The sequence below is a fragment of the Lampetra fluviatilis genome, chromosome 6 (assembly GCF_964198595.1).
Source record: "Lampetra fluviatilis chromosome 6, kcLamFluv1.1, whole genome shotgun sequence".
NCBI lineage: Eukaryota > Metazoa > Chordata > Hyperoartia > Petromyzontiformes > Petromyzontidae > Lampetra > Lampetra fluviatilis.
This window is the reverse complement of record NC_136280.1, coordinates 7,117,979-7,137,454: the sequence shown is the minus strand read 5'-3', so window position 1 is coordinate 7,137,454 and position 19,476 is coordinate 7,117,979. Positions and strand designations below refer to the sequence as shown.

Genomic DNA, 19,476 nt, shown 5'->3' with positions numbered 1-19,476 from the left:
ACCACTCACTAATCACCACTCACAATCGCCACTCACAACCGCCCTCACCATTATATTTTTGCCCCAGTCAACGCCGGATATTTCCCATTCGTAGCAGTTTATATCAAATCTATAAGCAACTTATATTAAACAGGAAGCGCGATCCTAAAGTAATTTACAACCTTCGATTAGTCCTTTGTGCGATTCAAAGAATCGATTCCTGGCATGTTGGGGGTTTACATTTTGAATGATAGAGTTTCATTTTCATTGTTATTTTATTTTTTTATTTTTTCAGGAGTTTTTAATTAAATTTTTGCCCCGGTCAACGCCGGATATTTCCCGTTCGTAGTAGTTTATATCGACTTTAACCAACTTATAGTAAACGGGAATCGTCCGAATCTAAAGGAATCTACAACCTTCGATTCCTTTGCGCGATTCAGAGAATCGATTCTTGGCGCGTCGGGTTTAAAAATAATTACACAGTTGTTTTTTCATTGGTATGTAATGTTTGAAAGTTTTCATAAGATTTTAAATGTATTTTCCCCCCGGGCAACGCTGGGTATATCGAGTTTATACCACAAAGTCGTCGCTTGACACGGGTGGGGTGTCGAGGCCTAGTACCGTGCAGAGCCTCCGGCCTCGCCTAAATAGCCCACTCGGCTGAGGCTGGGTACGGGTGCCGTTCCCCCCTCCCCCCTGCGCTACAATAATACTGTGTAATCGCTAACAGGACCCTGCGGGGTGGGCTGGTAGGAACGAATAACCAAATAATATAAACATAATGTATTATTACACTTGTTAAGCCAGGAAAGCCCCACTGAGTCAAAAGGTTTTTGTAGGGTCCTGCCAAGTGTTTGCAGTAGGGGTCGATGTTGATGGACGGACGGACGGACGGACGATATAATCTATTGGTGGTCTGGTCCACTTCGTTCCTACCAGTATAATTTTATTATCTACCGACCCTATAATAGTAATTGCACACATTGGGGTGGGAGGGGAGTGAAGAGGACGTGAAACTTTGATGAATTTACCTCAGAGTCGCGTGTTAATGCGTGCGCATATTTTTAACGGGAATTAAAAATGGCGTTCACCCCGCAGCGAATGCGTCACTACCCGTTGCCAGGGGCAACCGCCGTCCAATGAAACTGCGTATGGTCCGGCGACACACAGACACACACACAGACAGACAGACAGATTTGCGATTTTATATATAAAGATGGAACGTTGATTCAACGTTGTTCCAACGAATCCAATCCACATGTCAACGTTGAGCCCAGCATTGCTTGCCTACTGTGATGGAGTTGTCAGTAATTATAACCGCGCTTTGGTGTGATTTAAGGTCAAATGTTAATTCGCTCATTAATTACGTATCATACGGTGCGATTCCAATGTAATCACTGCGCTTCTCATCCCGCACCTCCACGATTGGTGCTGTTGGCCACGTGCGGTGCGAAAGAAGTTCAACAAACGTGGTGCATACGTCAGTTTAACGCGTAGGCTTTCGCGACCAACATCCATAATACAGGTGGTTTTTTTGGGGTTAGATCGCGTAAATATATAAATGTGTCGTTAAACCCGCCACCACCCGACACAGCCAACTAGTAAGGCTTGTCACGTAAACAGAACGTGACAATTCGTCACCAGTACAACACACCAGTGTGTTGGAGAGCCAAGCCACAACATTTACAATCTGAGTATGACGTTTCGCAAGTAATTACAACTAGCTTCATCAGGCGACAGCCATATTTGTGGAGAAATCCTCCTTTCTTCAAAAGAATACAGATTTAATCATTTAACGTTGTATTTGAGATATGGTGGTGGTGGTTGGGGTGGTGATGTACAGAGTGTGGGGAGCGGTAGTGTAGCGGTTAGCGCGCTGCGCTACGCTACGAACCTGGCGACCTGGGTTCGATTCCCGCTCACGGCCAACACCCGGTGACATTTATTTGAACCGGTCCCGGGCCCCCCCTAGGTCGACTCAGCCTCGTGTGCCATGCCGTTCTTCATAGATACTCGCTAATAGCACTTGCCCCTACAGCCTCTATAGGCTATACGGGGCATCTTTGTCTTTGATGTACAGAGTGGTGCAATTGTCTTCTCACCCCCAATTAATTGCCCCTAAAATATTTTTTCCTTTGATAATTAATTTATGTTTCAAATTATCCTTACTTTAAAAAATTATTAAGTTTTACAGCATTAAATGGGAGTCGCAAGACATCTGGACCATCCTGTACAATACAGTACTGTGTAAAATAACTGATTTCTCTTTTAAGGAAGTGATCACTGATATCGTATCAATCTGTATCTTGCCTTTGTCGAGGCGCCTCCTTATCAGGCGCTTTTATTAATACGACCTCGTCTTTTGTAGCCGTCAGCGTCAACATCTTTATACTTCCACCCGTGTCCCAAAAAAGCCCCTTTTTTCAACGGTTTTACTGAACTTGACTCCTCTGTTAGTCTGGGTAAAATCTTGTCATCAAAATCTCGTCCACTTCCCTTTGTCCAATCAATTCCACATTTTGCACACTTACTCAGATCCGGTGACAAATCATGTCTGTATTAAAAAAAATCGGCATCAATTAATCAATTAATTCGCTACTTTAAAGCAATTAACATTTTGTATGGACGCCTTATTATTTATATATATTTGTGTGTAGGTCAAAAACACTCTGGTCCCTAAACTCTCGAATCGCCTCGCCCAAGAAGCAGGCGCCACGTGTCTCAGACGCGCTTGCTCTGTGTGAACGAGTTCCAGGCACCATCCACGTTAAACAAAGTTGTGAATAAAAAGCGTTGTTTAAAAGAAAAAACTTTTTTTAAGGAGTTTATTTCTAACGAGACGTTTTCTCTCAGCCACACTTTGTCCAACCACCACATTTGCAAGACAACCAATCTTGTCTTATTTTTTGGTTCTTTCGGTAGAGTCACGTTGATAGAAAAATAAAATATATAAATAATAATGTAGTCTGGTTCTTAGTCGGAGTGAGTGTACTGGCAGTTTATAATGTAGACTGTAGCCTGAAAAATAAATTATGTTTTTTTTCAGGCACTTTGCATATGAGAATAATGTAATTTTTCAGGCTACAGGCTACATTATAGACTGTCAGTACACTCACCCAGCTTAATAGCCATTGCTACAGTCTACATTATAGACTGCCAGTACACTCATTCCGATTAAGAACCAGGCTACAGTATTTCTTTTATTCACTTTATTTTTTATTATTTTTCTATCTACGTGACTTTACCGAAAGAACCAAAGAATATGAATTCCTGCAGTCACGAAAGTTTTAAGTCACAAGTTTGTTTTCCTTTTTTCCAAGCATCAAGACCGTCCATGGGGGGGGGGGCGGCCGTGCCCAGCGCTGCTCGGCTTTGAAACTTCATCAAATTATCTTCTTGGTTCTTTCGGTAAAGTCACGTAGAATGGAAATAATAAAATAATAAAAAAATTAACTTAATAAAATACGTGACTTTACCGTAAGAACCAAGAAGATGAATCCCTGCAGTCACGAAAGCTTTAAATCGAAATTCATCAAATTAATTATCCATTACCCCCCCCCCCCCCCCCCAAGTTCCTCCCATGCTAAGCTTGCTCTCGGCTCAAGAAACGCGTGTGTAACCGCTATGCCACGATCATTGCACGCTCTCTGTTGCTGACCGCCGCTCTGGTTGGAGGGCTTTGGGGGCCGACGTTTTGAAAACTTTCACGAAAAGCAATTCTGCCGTTTTCCGCCGTAGCCTCGCATCCGTGTGTGATATACGTACAAGAGACGTGTTTGTGGGGGGCGGGGGGTGCTTTATTTATTGCTCATATCGATTGTTCAATGAAGCAGGGATAACCTTAAAATGCGTATTATAAATAAATTCGGCTAATTTGGCTGTGACACCCAAGTACACTACTGCTAAGTGTCCTGTATGCTGATTGTACAATCGGCACCCATGTCATGAGATTGAAGCCACTTGGATCTCGTGCGGAGCAGAGAATGGACCACGAAAGCGGATATCACAAAGTTCCCTCTGAAATCCCTTTCACCCACTGTGCATATGACAGTAATGTTTGTCGCAAGACCGTCGGGATCAATAATCGACATTCTCGACAAGAAGTCGGCCAAATTAAGTGCGAAAATAAAATTCAATACGTTGTGCAAAAAAAGTCATCAGCTCGGCACGCTGACCATCTTCGATGTCTGAGCAACTCCACTGCGTTTTGTTTTTACTCGAATAATAATAATTGCAGCAGCATTCTGTTATGGGTAGTCTCAGGGAAATATGCAACATTGAAGGGGTGTTTTATGTACCTTGGCTGATTTGGGGTTGTGGATCATTGACTAAAAAAAAGAGTAAAATTCATGCCCCCTTAGAGTTTCTGAGATCTTTGAGCATCATGCTTATCAGTTCGTGACTCGGTGTTGATTAAAAATGCTATTTCAAACGTTGAGATCCACTCCACCAATGTTTAAACACTCAACTTATCACAAAGGATTGTTTCAATATATGTACTGTATATTATCTTGGAATAATTTAGCAAAAAAATCAAAGTAACGATACTTCAAATCTAAATATTGTACCTGTACTGTATTGTTGTTTCTAATACTGTTATAATAATTGATAAAGTGTCATTATTTTATTCTTGAATAACACTCAGTAATCCGTATATGCTTTACAATGAAGCATTTATTTGTAGGTTGTAAGTTATTCCGTAAAAGTGTGTCGTTACATTTTATGCAGCTATAAATTGATACACAATATGTTATACATGCCACCTTGGTGGAGTGTGGGGTAGTAAAATAATAAACACACATGGGTCTTTTTCGCGGGCAAGAAAAATAAACTTGCATTTCGTTTCGCCATTTCTACGACGACCTCCCAACGAATGTTTTTCAGCAGGCAAACTCTTGCGTAACAGACCACGGTTCTACGAGTGGGGCTCTGAAAGTCCAAACCTGGTCCAGAGTTTGACTGGTGGAAAACATTCCATCTCGAAAAATATTTAATCCCGAAGACCAATAGGCCGATGAACCAAATGGTGACTGGCGCTAAGTTTTTCGCCGTTGTTGCCGCCTAGCCCCGAGATGCGTGTTCGGGTCGGAACGTGCGCTGTCCGGCGTTACGCACGACGTTTTCGCTCCACGTGCTGCGAGCTTCTTTCACGAACGAGAATTCGTTTTAGAGAGTTCCTTGAAAACAGCGCGCGGTACAACCCAAATATACATCAGAGGACCAAGACGTCGTCATTTTTTTATTATTGACGGGCGACAGAGACCCTTTTCTGTTTATAATTGTATGTACTGTTGACTCTCAAGTGGGCATCGACTTCAGTGGAGAGCCCCCACCCTCTCTCCAGACTCCCAAAAGCAATCGTCTCGCCAGCCATGCAGATCAAACAACGCCTCTGACTTGCAGTTTTACGTGACTTTGTTTTTTAAAAACTGTCAGAATGTATTTCAATTCCGAAATCCTGTTGGAAGGCGTGAGAACTCGGTATATGAGTACACCTACACCTCACCCTGAATCCAAAATTATGATCAGCGGGGTGGGTGGGGGGGGGACATCAGACTCACCGAAACTTATTCTCCATTGTTGGAGGGTAGCATCTCTATTGGGCCCCCACACAGTCTCAGTCTAATCTTGAACACAACCTCTGGAAGGGTCTAGACCCATAAATCAAAAATTAAACCTCGGCCAACACAGGGCCACGTACGGTGCGTGTGCGTGCGCGCACGATCAGTGACGGCACTCACGTCTCTACGCTATATAAGGCTAACCAGCGGCGGAGAGGCTGCGACCTCGCAACCCTCGCAAGCCTCTTCTGCCTGCGCGCCTCCAGCCACGCAACGGCAAACGAACCGCGCGACCCGACCGGCTGAACGCACGGACCGCTTCAGATCTCCTGCAGGCGAATGACTTGCTGGACGCCCCTGCCGCACAGGTCTGCCGCCTCGCAGCCCGCGGGCAGGTGCACGAGCCGCACGCTGCAGCGGCCGAACAGTTCGCGCTCGTAGCGGATGAGCTGCCGCCAGAAGCCCGAGTTGGGGCACACGGCGGGCCGGCGCGCCCGCACCCAGCGGAACGCGTCTCGCAGCACGAGGCCCTCGCCGCGCATCAGGTAGGCGATGCAGAGCGACGCGGAGCGGCTCACGCCGGCCGCGCAGTGCACGAGCGTGCGGCCGCCGCGCCTCGCCTCGCCCGCGATGCGCTCTGCCACCGGGTCGAAGTAGCGGCTGATGGGCGCGTGCGGGCAGTCGGGCACGGGCACGCGCACGTAGCGCACGCCCGGCAGGCGTGCGTCCGCCACCTCGAGCGACGCGTTCACCACGCACGTGATGCCCCGCGCGCGCAGTAGGCTCGCGTTGGACGCGCAGCGCCCACTGATTGTTTAGTTTTGTTTGGGTGGTGGTGGTGGTGGTGGTTGTGGTAGAGAGGAAGCGCATTGTGGCAGGGAATAGGTTGTGGTGGTGGTGGTGCGTGATGGGTGTCAGGCAGTGGTGGTGGTCATGCCAGCCGTGGTGACAGGAAGTGGATGATGGTGGTAAGCAGTGGTTGGTGACGGCACGGTGGTATTAATGTCAGGGAGGAGATGGTGGTGGCCGGGTCATGACGGTGATGGAAGCAGGGAGGAAATGGTGGCGATGGCAGGGAGTGGGTGGTGGTGGTGGTGGTGATGATGGCAGGGAGTGGCGGAGATGATGGCAGGGAGGATCCAGTGTTGAAGTGAGTGATCGTGGGCCATGCGCGCGTGCAAGCAAATGTCGGTGCAACACAGGGATTGGGGAGAGAGGAGGCGATGGAGGGAAACAATTAATTCACAGCAACACTTGTGCCAGACGTTGGCCATAGACAAATAACATGACTGCGATTATGTAAGTGAATTATACAGCACATTTAAGCAATATAAAAAAATCTGAGTGCACACTCATAGCATTAATCAAGGCAATTAATGTGTGTGTCTTATATATAATCCATATGTGCTGCATACACATTTCAACTCAATTTGCATTTCATAAAATGACATAAAAAAAATCAGCACGCTCTACACCAGTGCAAGCACATGCGATATGTATTTAAAGCGCACCGATCTCGTTACCTCGGCAATCGCCACTCCACTCCTCCGCCGCTAATCGTATTCTGAGTGGGAGTTAACACTGATGCGATGTTGTCGTGCAGTTGTAGCCTGAGAGCGTGAACGTTATTTATAGTGAAATGGCAGCATTACCGAGTGCGTAATGAGTAATGACGCCACATTGGACGTGTAGCCTACTCTTGAAAGCTATTTTAATGAGTTTGGTGTTGTCAGTGTAATTGCCTTAACGGCCCCTCTCGTAGGAATACGCTTTATCCAGAACATGCTGTGTTTTTTTTTATTCTCATTTAAAAAAACAAAATCCGGCAACACCCCTATGAAACAATTTTTATTTTCTTAACCCCAAAACAAATCCCCTTCTAAAAAAAAAGAATTCAAATAAGACAGCTCATAAATCACCGGCCATGGAATCTCTGGGATAATGTAAAACAAAAACCATAAAGATTTCATCGAGAGAAATTGACGCAATTATGAAGAGTGCTGCTGCTGCTGTAATTGCGTCTGGGCGATCTGTCACGTGGGGCGGAATGTGTGGATTCGGGCGGTCGATGCCCGGTCGCGTGTTAAGGGAGCGGCCACTCCCTTCGCGAGAGGCCGGCAGGCCGCAGACCGTGGCCCTCGCCGTCCTCTCACTTGCGGCTGCTTTCCAGCAGCAGTGGGAATGTTCCGAAGTGACTCGTGCATCTCCGCGCTCTGCAAACTCCTTTTCCGCAAAACTCCAGGCGCGGGCGTGAGACCGCGGCCGGCCCTAATACAGTACTGCGATGCTCAGCTGCTTAGTTTTATATTTTTTGGCTTTGAGCTGCCTGAACAATGATAATACGCTAACGCAGGGTTCTTCATTGCAAGGCCCTCGGGCCACTGGCAGGGCCCTGGTGGCCTTTAGTGCGGGCCCTGACGTGTGGCTCCCGACAATGCACGAATGTGCAAACCACTCCATCGTGCTGTCAAACTCCAATGGTTTAAAATGTGTAGCGGTCCTCACACTGCTGACGTCTTATCGTCAAAAGTGCCCCCCCCCATCCCATCTGAAAATTAATGAAGAACACTTACATTTATTTTATTTGGCCCATTCTATTTGGCCAGTTCCTTTTTTTAAGGTAAATTTTTTTCTCTTGTTAGAGGACATCAAACTAAAGTATCTGGAAAGAATGAAAGCGAGACATGAGAGTCTGATGAATTATAATTCTTGCTTGCTGTACGGTGCCGCCATCTCGCCATTGCCACGTTTTAGATTTGAAGCTTTCGTGACTGCAATGATTCATATTCTTAGGTTTTTTCGGTAAAGTCACGTAGGTAAAACATTAAAATTAATGAAAGTAAAATAAAACAAAATAAAAATAAAAATCACGACGTTTCGGAGGCAACACAAGTCTCCGTCATCAGGTGAAGGGGAAGGAGGAAGGAGGAGCCATGGAGCTGAGCAAGGGAATGGGGACGAGCATGGAAGGGGGGGGGGGGGTAGAAAGGGCAGGAGAAGACGGCAGAGAACGAGGCGATGAAAGGGAAGATCGAGGCGACGGTGGTGAAGTGAGACGTGCCCTCGTAATGTGGGGGGGGGGGGGGTGGAAATTAATTAACCCACCAGCGGGTTAATTACAGCGGTGGTTCTCAACCTTTTGTTGGCTACTGTACCCCCTTCGTTAAATTTTGTTTCAACCGAGTAAACCTCCTTGCCTGACCCAGCATGGTTCTGAGAAATAAATGTGCAATCGATGATCATCAACATTTTAACCAGTTGTCCATTTTGTGAGGGATCCTGACTTGCTAGTAACTGCAAGCGAATAAAACAACATTCAACGGACGCTGTGCATGCGTGATGTGATGTGTTCACGCTCACTAGTTACTCTACGAAACCAAAATGGTTTACTATCAATTAGTCTGTTAGAGGTATTTTATATTGTGCTAGGTTAACATATGGATTAAAATGTTATCGTAGTCATTTCATGTTGGCAGATTCATCCAGGATTATTCACCGATGACTCTCACGTATCGTATCATTTCACACGTTTAGAAAATCACCTCACGCACCCGCTGGGATTATTGCCACGTTTCTACCAGGGGGTCCGTGTAAACCCCCCCCCCCCCCTGGTTGAAGAACCACTGAGTAAACAGGGGACCAATCTCTCCGTCGACACTGACAACAAGCAAACGTTTTGGGGTTTTCCAAATAAACCTAAAACCCCATCGACGTTCTTCGTCACTTTTTCCCAAAACGCTGAATTGCAGGCCAGTGCCACCACGCCCGGCCCAACCGCCCCCACCGCTCCCCGGCTCGCTGACGGGAAATGCAAAATGTGCACGACGCCAAGCCACGATTGATCGGAGTCCTGATTTAAACGCGGACTTGGCAAGGACATGAAGGCTCTTCCGAGAGCGAGTTGTGAACGCCCGGGGTCCATTCCTCGCGGAATGCGCAAAAAATCCAGCGGATCCACCCAAGTGCCGTCCCCCCCATCCCCCAAATGCGTTAGAGATCGGGATGTACTGATCTCTTCCACACTGACCGCAGTCGGTGATGTTTCCGTCTTTAGATCAAGTAAGCGTACAACCTGGTGATCATGCGTTCGTTAAATCGTCCCCGAAGTCGGCCCCTTCGCTTCGGTGGGGGGGGGGGGTTGAAGCTACCACTCCCCCCCCCAACCCACCCCCCCCCCAACTGCCAAAAGCTCAGCTCCAATGCTAAATTGTGATCGTCGAGTCAATAAATTGTTGGTACAAAATGTTAAAATGTCGAACAATTTAAGCGATGGGCACGCAGCCTTTCAGCAAATACACTGGGGAGATTGGTGGGGGTGAGCTGGGGCAGAATCCACAAGAGTCAAAGGCAGATTTTAGCGTCACCCATTCTGTTCAGCGTTACACGAAGTCTGTTTAACATCGTGTCAAACCCCCTTGAGTGTTTGTACCCCTCCCCCCGCACCCCTTAAACAAGGTCATCTTACAGGGTTGCCCGAGCGGCGTGTGTGGGGAGCGGGAGCGCAACTGTCCTGCCTCCAACCACCCCCTCGGTCAACTCGGTCTCAAACGAGTATCTGGTTGCGATGTGTAAACATCGCCACTGGGAAGACAAAGGCGGCCGGGCGTGGTGCTGGCCCACCCACCCCGTCGCGTGCCGTGCTCGCTAAACAGCACTTGCCCCAACAGTCTGTTAAGCCTATATGGGTTAGGGGGGGTGGGGGGTCTTGGGTCTTTGTGCAACACACCAACAACTTACTTGCTCAGGTAGAGGTTCGGTGTGATCTGTGCAATGCTCGGTAGGCTCGCCATGCTGTGTCGTTGCCGAAGCTTCACTTCTCTTTCCCGATGCGATGCCGAGCCGCCGAGGCGCCAATGTAACATCGGCAGGAGCCGGCTGTTTCACTCCACTCCCCCGCAGAGCATTGTGTGACCTGTCGGCGAATACATATTTATTCATCTACATCTATTCTCATCCGTACGCCATAAAGCGGTCAGCTGTTGTCCAAGCTCCTAGGTGCGCGCGTCAACAACAAAAAAGGGTGCAGGGATGTTTAATGCCTCGCGTGATTTAAACGCGGGTGGGCCACACCATGAGATGGGCTGCCGGATGATATTCGGTCCGCGTGCCCTTGGGAGGCTTGCAATTGAGCTGCGGGGCGCACCGGGTTTCGAGGATCCAGGTCGGCTGAGTGGCTGGACGGCACGGGACCCCCCCCTCCCCCCTCCTCTTTGCAGGAGATTTACGGATGACGCCCCCGGTTTAAAATGCTCCTGTGGATCTGCCGTTTCAATTAAACCAATGGCGTTTGCCATTTTGAGTTACGAGGCATCGCAGCTGTTTCGAGGTCATATTCTCAACAAATGACATCAGAGGCATCACTCGGGAAGGGAGTGTGGGGGTGGACAATTGTCCCCCGCCCCGCCCCTCCCCTCGCATTTTTTAGATGACCATTGTCCGTCATGCACCACTTTTTGAGATGTTCGTATCATATTCTTAGGTTTTTTTTGCGGTAAAGTCGCATACGTGAAGCTTTCGTGACTGCAAGGATTCATATTGTTAGGTTTTTTTTGCGGTAAAGTCACATACGTGAAGCTTTCGTGACTGCAAGGATTCATATTGTTAGGTTTTTTTTTTCCGGTAAAGTCGCATACGTGAAGCTTTCGTGACTGCAAGGATTCATATTCTAAGGTTTTTTTTCGGTAAAGTCACATACGTGAAGCTTTCGTGACTGCAAGGATTCATATTTTTAGGTTTTTTTTTTTTTCGGTAAAGTCGCATACGTGAAGCTTTCGTGACTGCAAGGATTCATATTCTAAGGTTTTTTTGCGGTAAAGTCACATACGTGAAGCTTTCGTGACTGCAAGGATTCATATTCTAAGGTTTTTTTTTTTCGGTAAAGTCACATACGTGAAGCTTTCGTGACTGCATGGATTCATATGCTTAGGTTTTTTTTTTCGGTAAAGTCACATACGTGAAGCTTTCGTGACTGCAAGGATTCATATTCTAAGGTTTTTTTGCGGTAAAGTCACATACGTGAAGCTTTCGTGACTGCAAGGATTCATATTTTTAGGTTTTTTTTTTTTTCGGTAAAGTCGCATACGTGAAGCTTTCGTGACTGCAAGGATTCATATTCTAAGGTTTTTTTGCGGTAAAGTCACATACGTGAAGCTTTCGTGACTGCAAGGATTCATATTCTAAGGTTTTTTTTTTTCGGTAAAGTCACATACGTGAAGCTTTCGTGACTGCATGGATTCATATGCTTAGGTTTTTTTTTTCGGTAAAGTCACATACGTGAAGCTTTCGTGACTGCAAGGATTCATATTCTAAGGTTTTTTTTTGCGGTAAAGTCACATACGTGAAGCTTTCGTGACTGCAAGGATTCATATTCAAAGGTTTTTTTTTTTCGGTAAAGTCACATACGTGAAGCTTTCGTGACTGCAAGGATTCATATTGTTAGGTTTTTTTTCGGTAAAGTCACATACGTGAAGCTTTCGTGACTGCAAGGATTCATATTCTAAGGTTTTTTTTCGGTAGTCACATACGTGAAGCTTTCGTGACTGCAAGGATTCATATTGTTAGGTTTCTTTTTCGGTAAAGTCACATACGTGAAGCTTTCGTGACTGCAAGGATTCATATTCTTAGGTTTCTTTTTCGGTAAAGTCACATACGTGAAGCTTTCGTGACTGCAAGGATTCATATTCTAAGGTTTTTTTTGCGGTAAAGTCACATACGTGAAGCTTTCGTGACTGCAAGGATTCATATTCTTAGGTTTTTTTTTTCGGTAAAGTCACATACGTGAAGCTTTCGTTACTGCAAGGATTCATATTCTAAGGTTTTTTTTTTTTGCGGTAAAGTCACATACGTCAAGCTTTCGTGACTGCAAGGATTCATATTCTAAGGTTTTTTTTTTTTTGCGGTAAAGTCACATACGTGAAGCTTTCGTGACTGCAAGGATTCATATTCTTAGGTTTTTTTTTTCGGTAAAGTCACATACGTGAAGCTTTCGTGACTGCAAGGATTCATATGCTTAGGTTTTTTTTCCGGTAAAGTCACATACGTGAAGCTTTCGTGACTGCAAGGATTCATATTCTAAGGTTTTTTTTGCGGTAAAGTCACATACGTGAAGCTTTCGTGACTGCAAGGATTCATATTCTAAGGTTTTTTTTTCGGTAAAGTCACATACGTGACGTCACATACGTGACTTTACCGAAAAAAAAACCTAAGAATATGAATCCTTGCAGTCACGAAAGCTTCAAATCCAGATTGTTCGTATTACATAGACACACACCTATGAATTATTACTGTTGGGGTATACGTATTTATCTGGGTGTGCCGGTGAATGACGTCACTGGGTGCAGGCTCGCTGTTGAGATGAGGTCATCATCGTAAATATTTGCTTCTCTTCTGTCACGTGGCTGGGTCTGGGTGGAGTGTCACCAGTCGGTGGGAGCGCGCGTCTGGAGGGTTTTAAGCACGTTCATGGCGCCGAAAGGTTCACGCACTTTGCTATGTGAACTCTAAGTTCGATTCCAGGCCAACTTTAGTGGGCGAGTGGTCTCTGAACTGGTACCTGGGCTACGCCTGACCTACAAAACCTAAATTATGTTGATGTATTATAACGTTATTGTATTTTACGTTGTAATATACAACACGATATGTTTATTAAATAATTATTATTGCAGGTGTAGCCAAGCCTCCCTTGCTCCCACTTCTATGCTGCCTGCCTCCACCAACCCACACTGACCAGTGTGGTGAAGTATGGTCAAACAGCCCACATGATTGTGGATTGACTAAGTGACTGTTCCTTATTTTTATAATTCACATTTAGTAAACGCCCAAAGGCCAGCCATGAAAATTGGGAATGATGCAGGCTCGTAAGAGGCAGCCTCATCCGTACATGCTACATTAAACTATTTTTTATTTTATTAATAAGGCCCACTGAGCTATATAGCTATATAGCTATTTTCAGAAGCGATTAGGCCACAAATGATAGCTCGACTAAGTGGCTTATCAGGTGGACATTTTTTCAACCAAATACTCCAAACGCATGTTTTTAAATGTGGAGGGAAAACCCGGGGGACCCGGAGAAAAATCCACGCGACCACGGGGAGAACATGCAAATTTCAAATATACAGACGTCAGGGGTCAGGGGTCGGGATCGAACCCACAACCTCTTGTGTACCAGGCGAGGTAGTTAACATCTCGCCACCGCGGCGCCGCGGCGCCCCCATGCAGTGCTCACGGTCCCAGAAAGTGAGCGTCAGCAAACCGCACTCTAGCACACACCTATAAATAATCGCGAGGCAGCTGCATGCACACCCGGCATGTGTCATGATGCAGAGCTCCGCGTTAAATCGCACCGCAGCAGAACAATATCGATGACCATAGTGAATGCCGTCGGTGGGAGCAACAATGAAAGTCGCTGCCCGTTTTTAGCTGCACGTCGTGTTTTAAATACGTTTCGGCTGTTATCCGATCTCAGTAGACGCACCCGCCATTTCGACGGTGGTGCCAGGATATGATTTTGACAGTCGATTGCGTCAAAAAGTGGGTGGAAGAGTTAGCCAAAATATCCCACACAGGGGGTCCCTCTCGAGCTCCTCGTAGTGGAGGGGCCTACCATCGGCAGTGGCGTCAGCAAGATATTTCAGGGCGGTATACCTTCATATAGCACTAGCATAGGCCGACACGTCCTTGAACGTGACTCGTTTGGCATCGGCAGGCATTGTTTATCAGGACGTCAATGTCAGCTAACACAGAGGATGTGTGTTCTGCACTTCCGTCCGTCTACGTTTGTGTGGCCCCTTGCTTTGTGCGAGAGAACTTGGAAAGCTACTGCACGTCCACAGTCGGTTTGTTTTCGGTTGATCCTGCAGCACTGAATCAACAACGGGCATACTTAACGAATACACACACAAGCTGGCTCATTCTACACATTGTATCCCATGGCTACGATGGGCCATTGAGTTTGACAATTCCATGACCCAACCTCGAAGGTGTGGTTCTACAAAACAAAAAATCAGTTAAAAATGTAAGTAAATGTTTTTATTCATTATTTATATTTTTCTCACATCAGAAGCAAGTACATCGACAATTCCGAACAAAATGCTCTGTTTCTACCCCCCCCCCTCCACTTATGCATGGGAATTATTGATTTAATTACCAAATTTAACATCGATATATTATACAATTGTCATTAATTTAGAGGTTTTGACTTAACTTTCGTGACTGCAGGAATTCATATTCTTGGTTCTTTCGGTAAAGTCACGGAAATAGGAAATTTTAAAAAATGAAAATAATAAATGTATTTTTACTTTATTTTATTAGGTGTTTAAAAACGTAATTTAGTTTTTATGGGAACTGAAATGTGGAGGGGAAAAAAGCTTGCATAGAAATCTGGATCGGAAAATAATAAAATAACTCCTGACAACTCATTATTTCTTGTGGCAATGAAAGCCTTTGAACATCAACGGACCGAGTGCACTGCACTTCAAGGGAATTATGTCGAGATACGTGGGCTGGTTTTTTTTTCTCCCATCAAGGTCAGTCATTGCTTTCTACACCGGGCGTACGGATTGTTCAACCACCCATTGTACAAGGTCCATATGGTTATTTCGGCCAGAGAGACCCAGACACCTCCATCACGCGGTCGCGTGGCATAGCCTCGGAGGCCACAGAGCGGCGGGCTGCAGTTATTAACGTTCCGCTCTAGCGCTCCTCAGCCACGCTGATTTATAATTGGGGCTGCGCGCGAGAGCGCTGGTGCCTATGGCGTCAGCACCTTTGCAACATGTCACGTTTTGTGTGGGCGGAACTGCCACTCTTCACCGCGAGGCTGCAATCGGAGGCAAATTATGTTATTCGTCAATTTCACTCTGCAAGGCGCTAGAGCCGTGCCGGACCACAGGGGAAGGTTTGGTTGAAACTAAGCGTGGTGGCACACTTATTTTTGGATGTGGCCAAACATCCCCAATATAGGACCACACAGTTCGGACAATAGTTGGTGCCGGGTCTTGGCTACCTTTGCCGCTCGTCTGTGATTTATTTTTTTCCACGACTCATTTCTCCCTCTCTCTGAGAGTGATTAGCGCTTTGGAGGCAAGGATTGGTGGATCACCGTTGAAAATCTGGAAACCCTTGCAAGTAAAATATTTTTAGAAATAAAAAGGTCAAGTATAATGTTGAGACTCCCATAACCGTCGAGTTGAAAGGGTGGGTTGCCAACTCCTGAGGTGCAAAAAAATAAGAGACCCAGGGAAATTAATGGGGAGATTGAAAGCTCACGTTACCAGAAGAGGGGAGAACTAAATGTTGATGCGTTGTCATGAGTGGCGCATTATATTATTTCACAACTGACAGAAATCGGGCCTTGTAATGTCGCAGGCACACTTTTGCATATGACCCAGGACATCCGCCTAAAAAGACGATTTATTGAAAATCAAGACCTGTAGCAACCGCACTGAGAGGTGGAAGGGAGATGGCAGCATAGCAAATGGTTTTGTGAATCCGTATGCGTGGGCCTTTGAGTCGTTACTCCCTCGTATGCGTGAGTTTTCATGGCGGATGTTATTTTCCTCCGACATACAAAACGCTCGTTGAGTGGCATTTGCCAAACAACCCAATGCAGGACTCCTGAAAAGAGCCTTGAGACTCTGTGATCATTTTAAGAAGGAAAAACATTCTTTTATTGCAAAAGGGAATACAGTACCAGCAATCCTGGAAGATAAATGACGAAATAAACATTGGTATCAAATAGGCAGGAGCGCTTATCATATTGCGAGCATGGCACGCGCAATGAACGAAATCTCGTATCTAAAAATGTCTCTAATGTTTACAAAAATATAAAATGCACATGCCCTGTATATATGTTATATATTTTTCAGATGTCCCTAAATGAAAGACCTTTGAATGAATAAGTTGGTGTCATCTATGTATATAAATAAATAACTTCATCTGTATGTCTCAAAAACCTCTACGGTACTTCCCGACAATGTAGAAAGCTGAAATTTGGTACATAGGCAGCTTTTAGGACACAAAGAACAGGAATAATCTGAAAATCAGAGATTTTTCATTTGAAGGCCCCCAAATCTCGATTTTAAGTTCCCCATAAACATGTTTGTGCATGTCATTCAGAAACCGTTCAAAATATAATATTGCGGGTTTTGTAGTTTGATAGAGCATTAAACAGCAAATACAATTAAAGCGAGAAACATTGTTCCATCTTTTTTTATATTTAGGATTTAAGCGGATTTTAACAAAAAAAATACACATTTTACCATGTTCAAATCTGAATAATTCGAAAGCGGTAAAATATAGGAGCTTCCCCCCATAGACTATTAAGCTAATTGATGTTTGTTCTTTCTCATAAAAAAAGAATGGAATCTGAGCGGTTTCCGGTGGATACGTCTTTAAATATAACAAGTTGAATCAAGTCGTCAACAATTATTTTTTATGGGAAAAATACACATTAGTGTCCGATCGTCGATAACATTTTAAAAACATCATAGGTTCATTACTATATGCATTGCAAACGTTTGCCTGGCAAAAAGACAGGCTTCATGAACTAGTTTGAAATAAAACCAAAACACAAATAAGCTGGAAACCTGATAACCGCGTACGATCCGTTCACCTTTGTGAATAATTTATGTGTAAAGCTAGAAGGTTTTTAGGGACACGGTGAGCGTCTGGGATGAACACAAAAGCGATTTCAGAGACAGCGATGACACTTGGGAGCGAGTGTCCATCGATGCGGTGGTGGAGTGGTGGTCAGTGTGCTGCGCTACGTACTCGACTACCTGCATTTCTTTCTTGTGTTTCCTAGTCGCGGCTAACATCAGTTGTCAGTGAAATCTGGCTCAGGGTCCACCCCCCGTCACCAACCCCCATCACCAACCCACACAGACCAGTATGGTGAAGTATGGCCAAACACCCCCTCCCCCCACCAAGACCACAAGTTTTTCGGTGGCCAACATTCAGGAGGGTTATTGACAAAGGGGCCCCGTGAAATACTCTTGGTCGCTCCGGTTTCCGATTGCACCGTCCAAGGATTGTTCAGTTGTCGTGCCAGGAAAATTCACGGTGGGTGTCGGGGACGGGCAAATAACTGGGGTGGTGGTCCATCTCCTCGTTTACGTCCCTGAGCTAAGCGGTGTAAATCCCATATTTCTAAGAACCCGGGGGAATATTGTCAGATGGGACACCACTACCGAGATGTAGCTCCCCATGTGTAGGTGCTGGAGCAGCGAGTTGTCTGGACACACACACACACTGTATTATCGACCGCCGGGCCACATCACGGCGTGCGTGTGAGCAAAAGAAGAAACGGCACACGAACAGAAATGGAGCTGATTGCGCCAAACCCGAAACTGTGGAGTCCAGCGTAAAATGCGTAATAACATGCGCGCTTTGTCTCCACGCCAGAATGTATGTATTGTATTACAAGGCACGTTCACACGCCTATCTAGATTTGCATTCCCTGTCCGAAGCTGGACTAATGCTAATACCACGCCTGCATGTATTCATAGGCCTACATTTTGTGTGAGCGTACCCCATGACTTGTTAAGAAATGTACATTTTATTGCAGTTTCTTATACTCAAAAAGGCGTATTGGTAATTTTTTAAAAGTGTATATATACGGTATAAAAAAAAAACCTGTCAATCCACTGTTGGATGAAGGGCCTCGCCAAAGTGCCAGTCATGATGGTTTTTGACCATTCTTCACCACGCTGATTCTAGATTTGAAGCTTTCGTGACTGCAAGGATTCATATTCTTAGGTTTTTTTCGGTAAAGTCACGTAGGTAAAACATTAAAATTAATAAAAGTAAAATAAAATAAAAATCACGACGTTTCGGAGGCAACACAAGCTTCCGTCTTCAGGTGGAACCGTCACAGCCACGACAGCTGTATATGATACATGATACAGATATATGATACAGCTGTCGTGGCTGTGACGGTTCCACCTGAAGACGGAAGCTTGTGTTGCCTCCCAAACGTCGTGATTTTTATTTTATTTTTATTAATTTTAATGTTTTACCTACGTGACTTTACCGAAAAAACCTAAGAATATATTCACCACGCTGATCGGCGTGAGTTGCTGAAGGAGATTATCACGGTTGGCTCCGTACGGTGCGAAAGAAGTTCAACACACACGGGGTGGAGGCCAGGACCGGTTCAGATATCACCTCCCGCTCGTGATGGGCACAGACAGGCACGGCCAATCTCACCGTTCCATTCAACAATAATAATAATAACAACAATAACATTAAATTTCGATTTAAAGCTTTCGTGACTGCAGGGATTCATCTTCTTGGTTCTTTCGGTAAAGTCACGTAGAAGGGAAATAATAAAATAAATAAAATAAAACATAATAAAATAATTCTCACGACGTTTACGGCCACAACGCAAGCAGCCGTCCTCAGGTCTGTCGGAAAGACCCTTCTACGTGACTTTACCGAAAGGAACCAAGAAGAACAATAACCTTGTACACAACGCCGCAAAATCTTCTTACCTGAATCACTGCGCTTGCCCGGGCCACTTGACGGTTACGCAGCCACCACAGTTCGCCTGCAGCCGAGGCTGGGTTGACGAGTGCGGTGGGTGGGTGGATGAATGGGGGGAGGAGGAGAGGCGAACCAAGCGACACGGATGACAATCCCAGCGCGCGGCTCTGTTGACTGCCGTGTCCCTGGTGACGGGCGCACGGACGCACGCGTCTCACGCACGCCGGGCGAATGCGCCGTTCCGCCGGATGGAGAGTGATGGGCGATGGGATATGGAGGATGGAGATGATGGTATTTAGTGGTGGTGGTGGTTTGTGGTGATGTTTGCCCGACGGCGGCTATGCCCTCTAATCGTGGCGCGCGCCCCACCCCGTGTGCCTTGACGCGGTTGTGCGTGCGTGCGTCCGTGCGTCTGTTTTGCGTTCTCAGCGATCGTCCCCTCTCCCTCTCTCTC

General features: G+C 45.8%; 1 protein-coding gene across 1 annotated transcript; it reads right to left on the bottom strand.

Annotated features, from left to right (window-relative positions):
* Positions 1-2,952: 2,952 nt before the first annotated feature.
* On the bottom strand, positions 2,953-19,455 carry LOC144933100 (dual specificity protein phosphatase 14-like). The gene is made up of 3 exons (XM_078857628.1): positions 19,031-19,455; positions 10,278-10,452; positions 2,953-6,347 (listed from the first exon to the last, which is right to left on the bottom strand). The coding sequence occupies exons 2-3, from the start codon at positions 10,400-10,402 to the stop codon at positions 5,861-5,863; spliced, it is 612 nt and encodes a 203-aa protein (XP_078713754.1). The 5' UTR covers positions 10,403-10,452; positions 19,031-19,455; the 3' UTR covers positions 2,953-5,860.
* Between the last annotated feature and the right edge of the window lie 21 nt (positions 19,456-19,476).

Coding starts and splice junctions, on each gene's coding strand:
- LOC144933100 (XM_078857628.1), bottom strand. CDS start 10,402: ATGTTACATTGGCGCCTCGGCGGCTCGGCATCGCATCGGGAAAGAGAA. Junction 6,348..10,277: donor CCGAACCTCTACCTGAGCAA/GTAAGTTGTTGG, acceptor CTAAACAATCAG/TGGGCGCTGCGCGTCCAACG.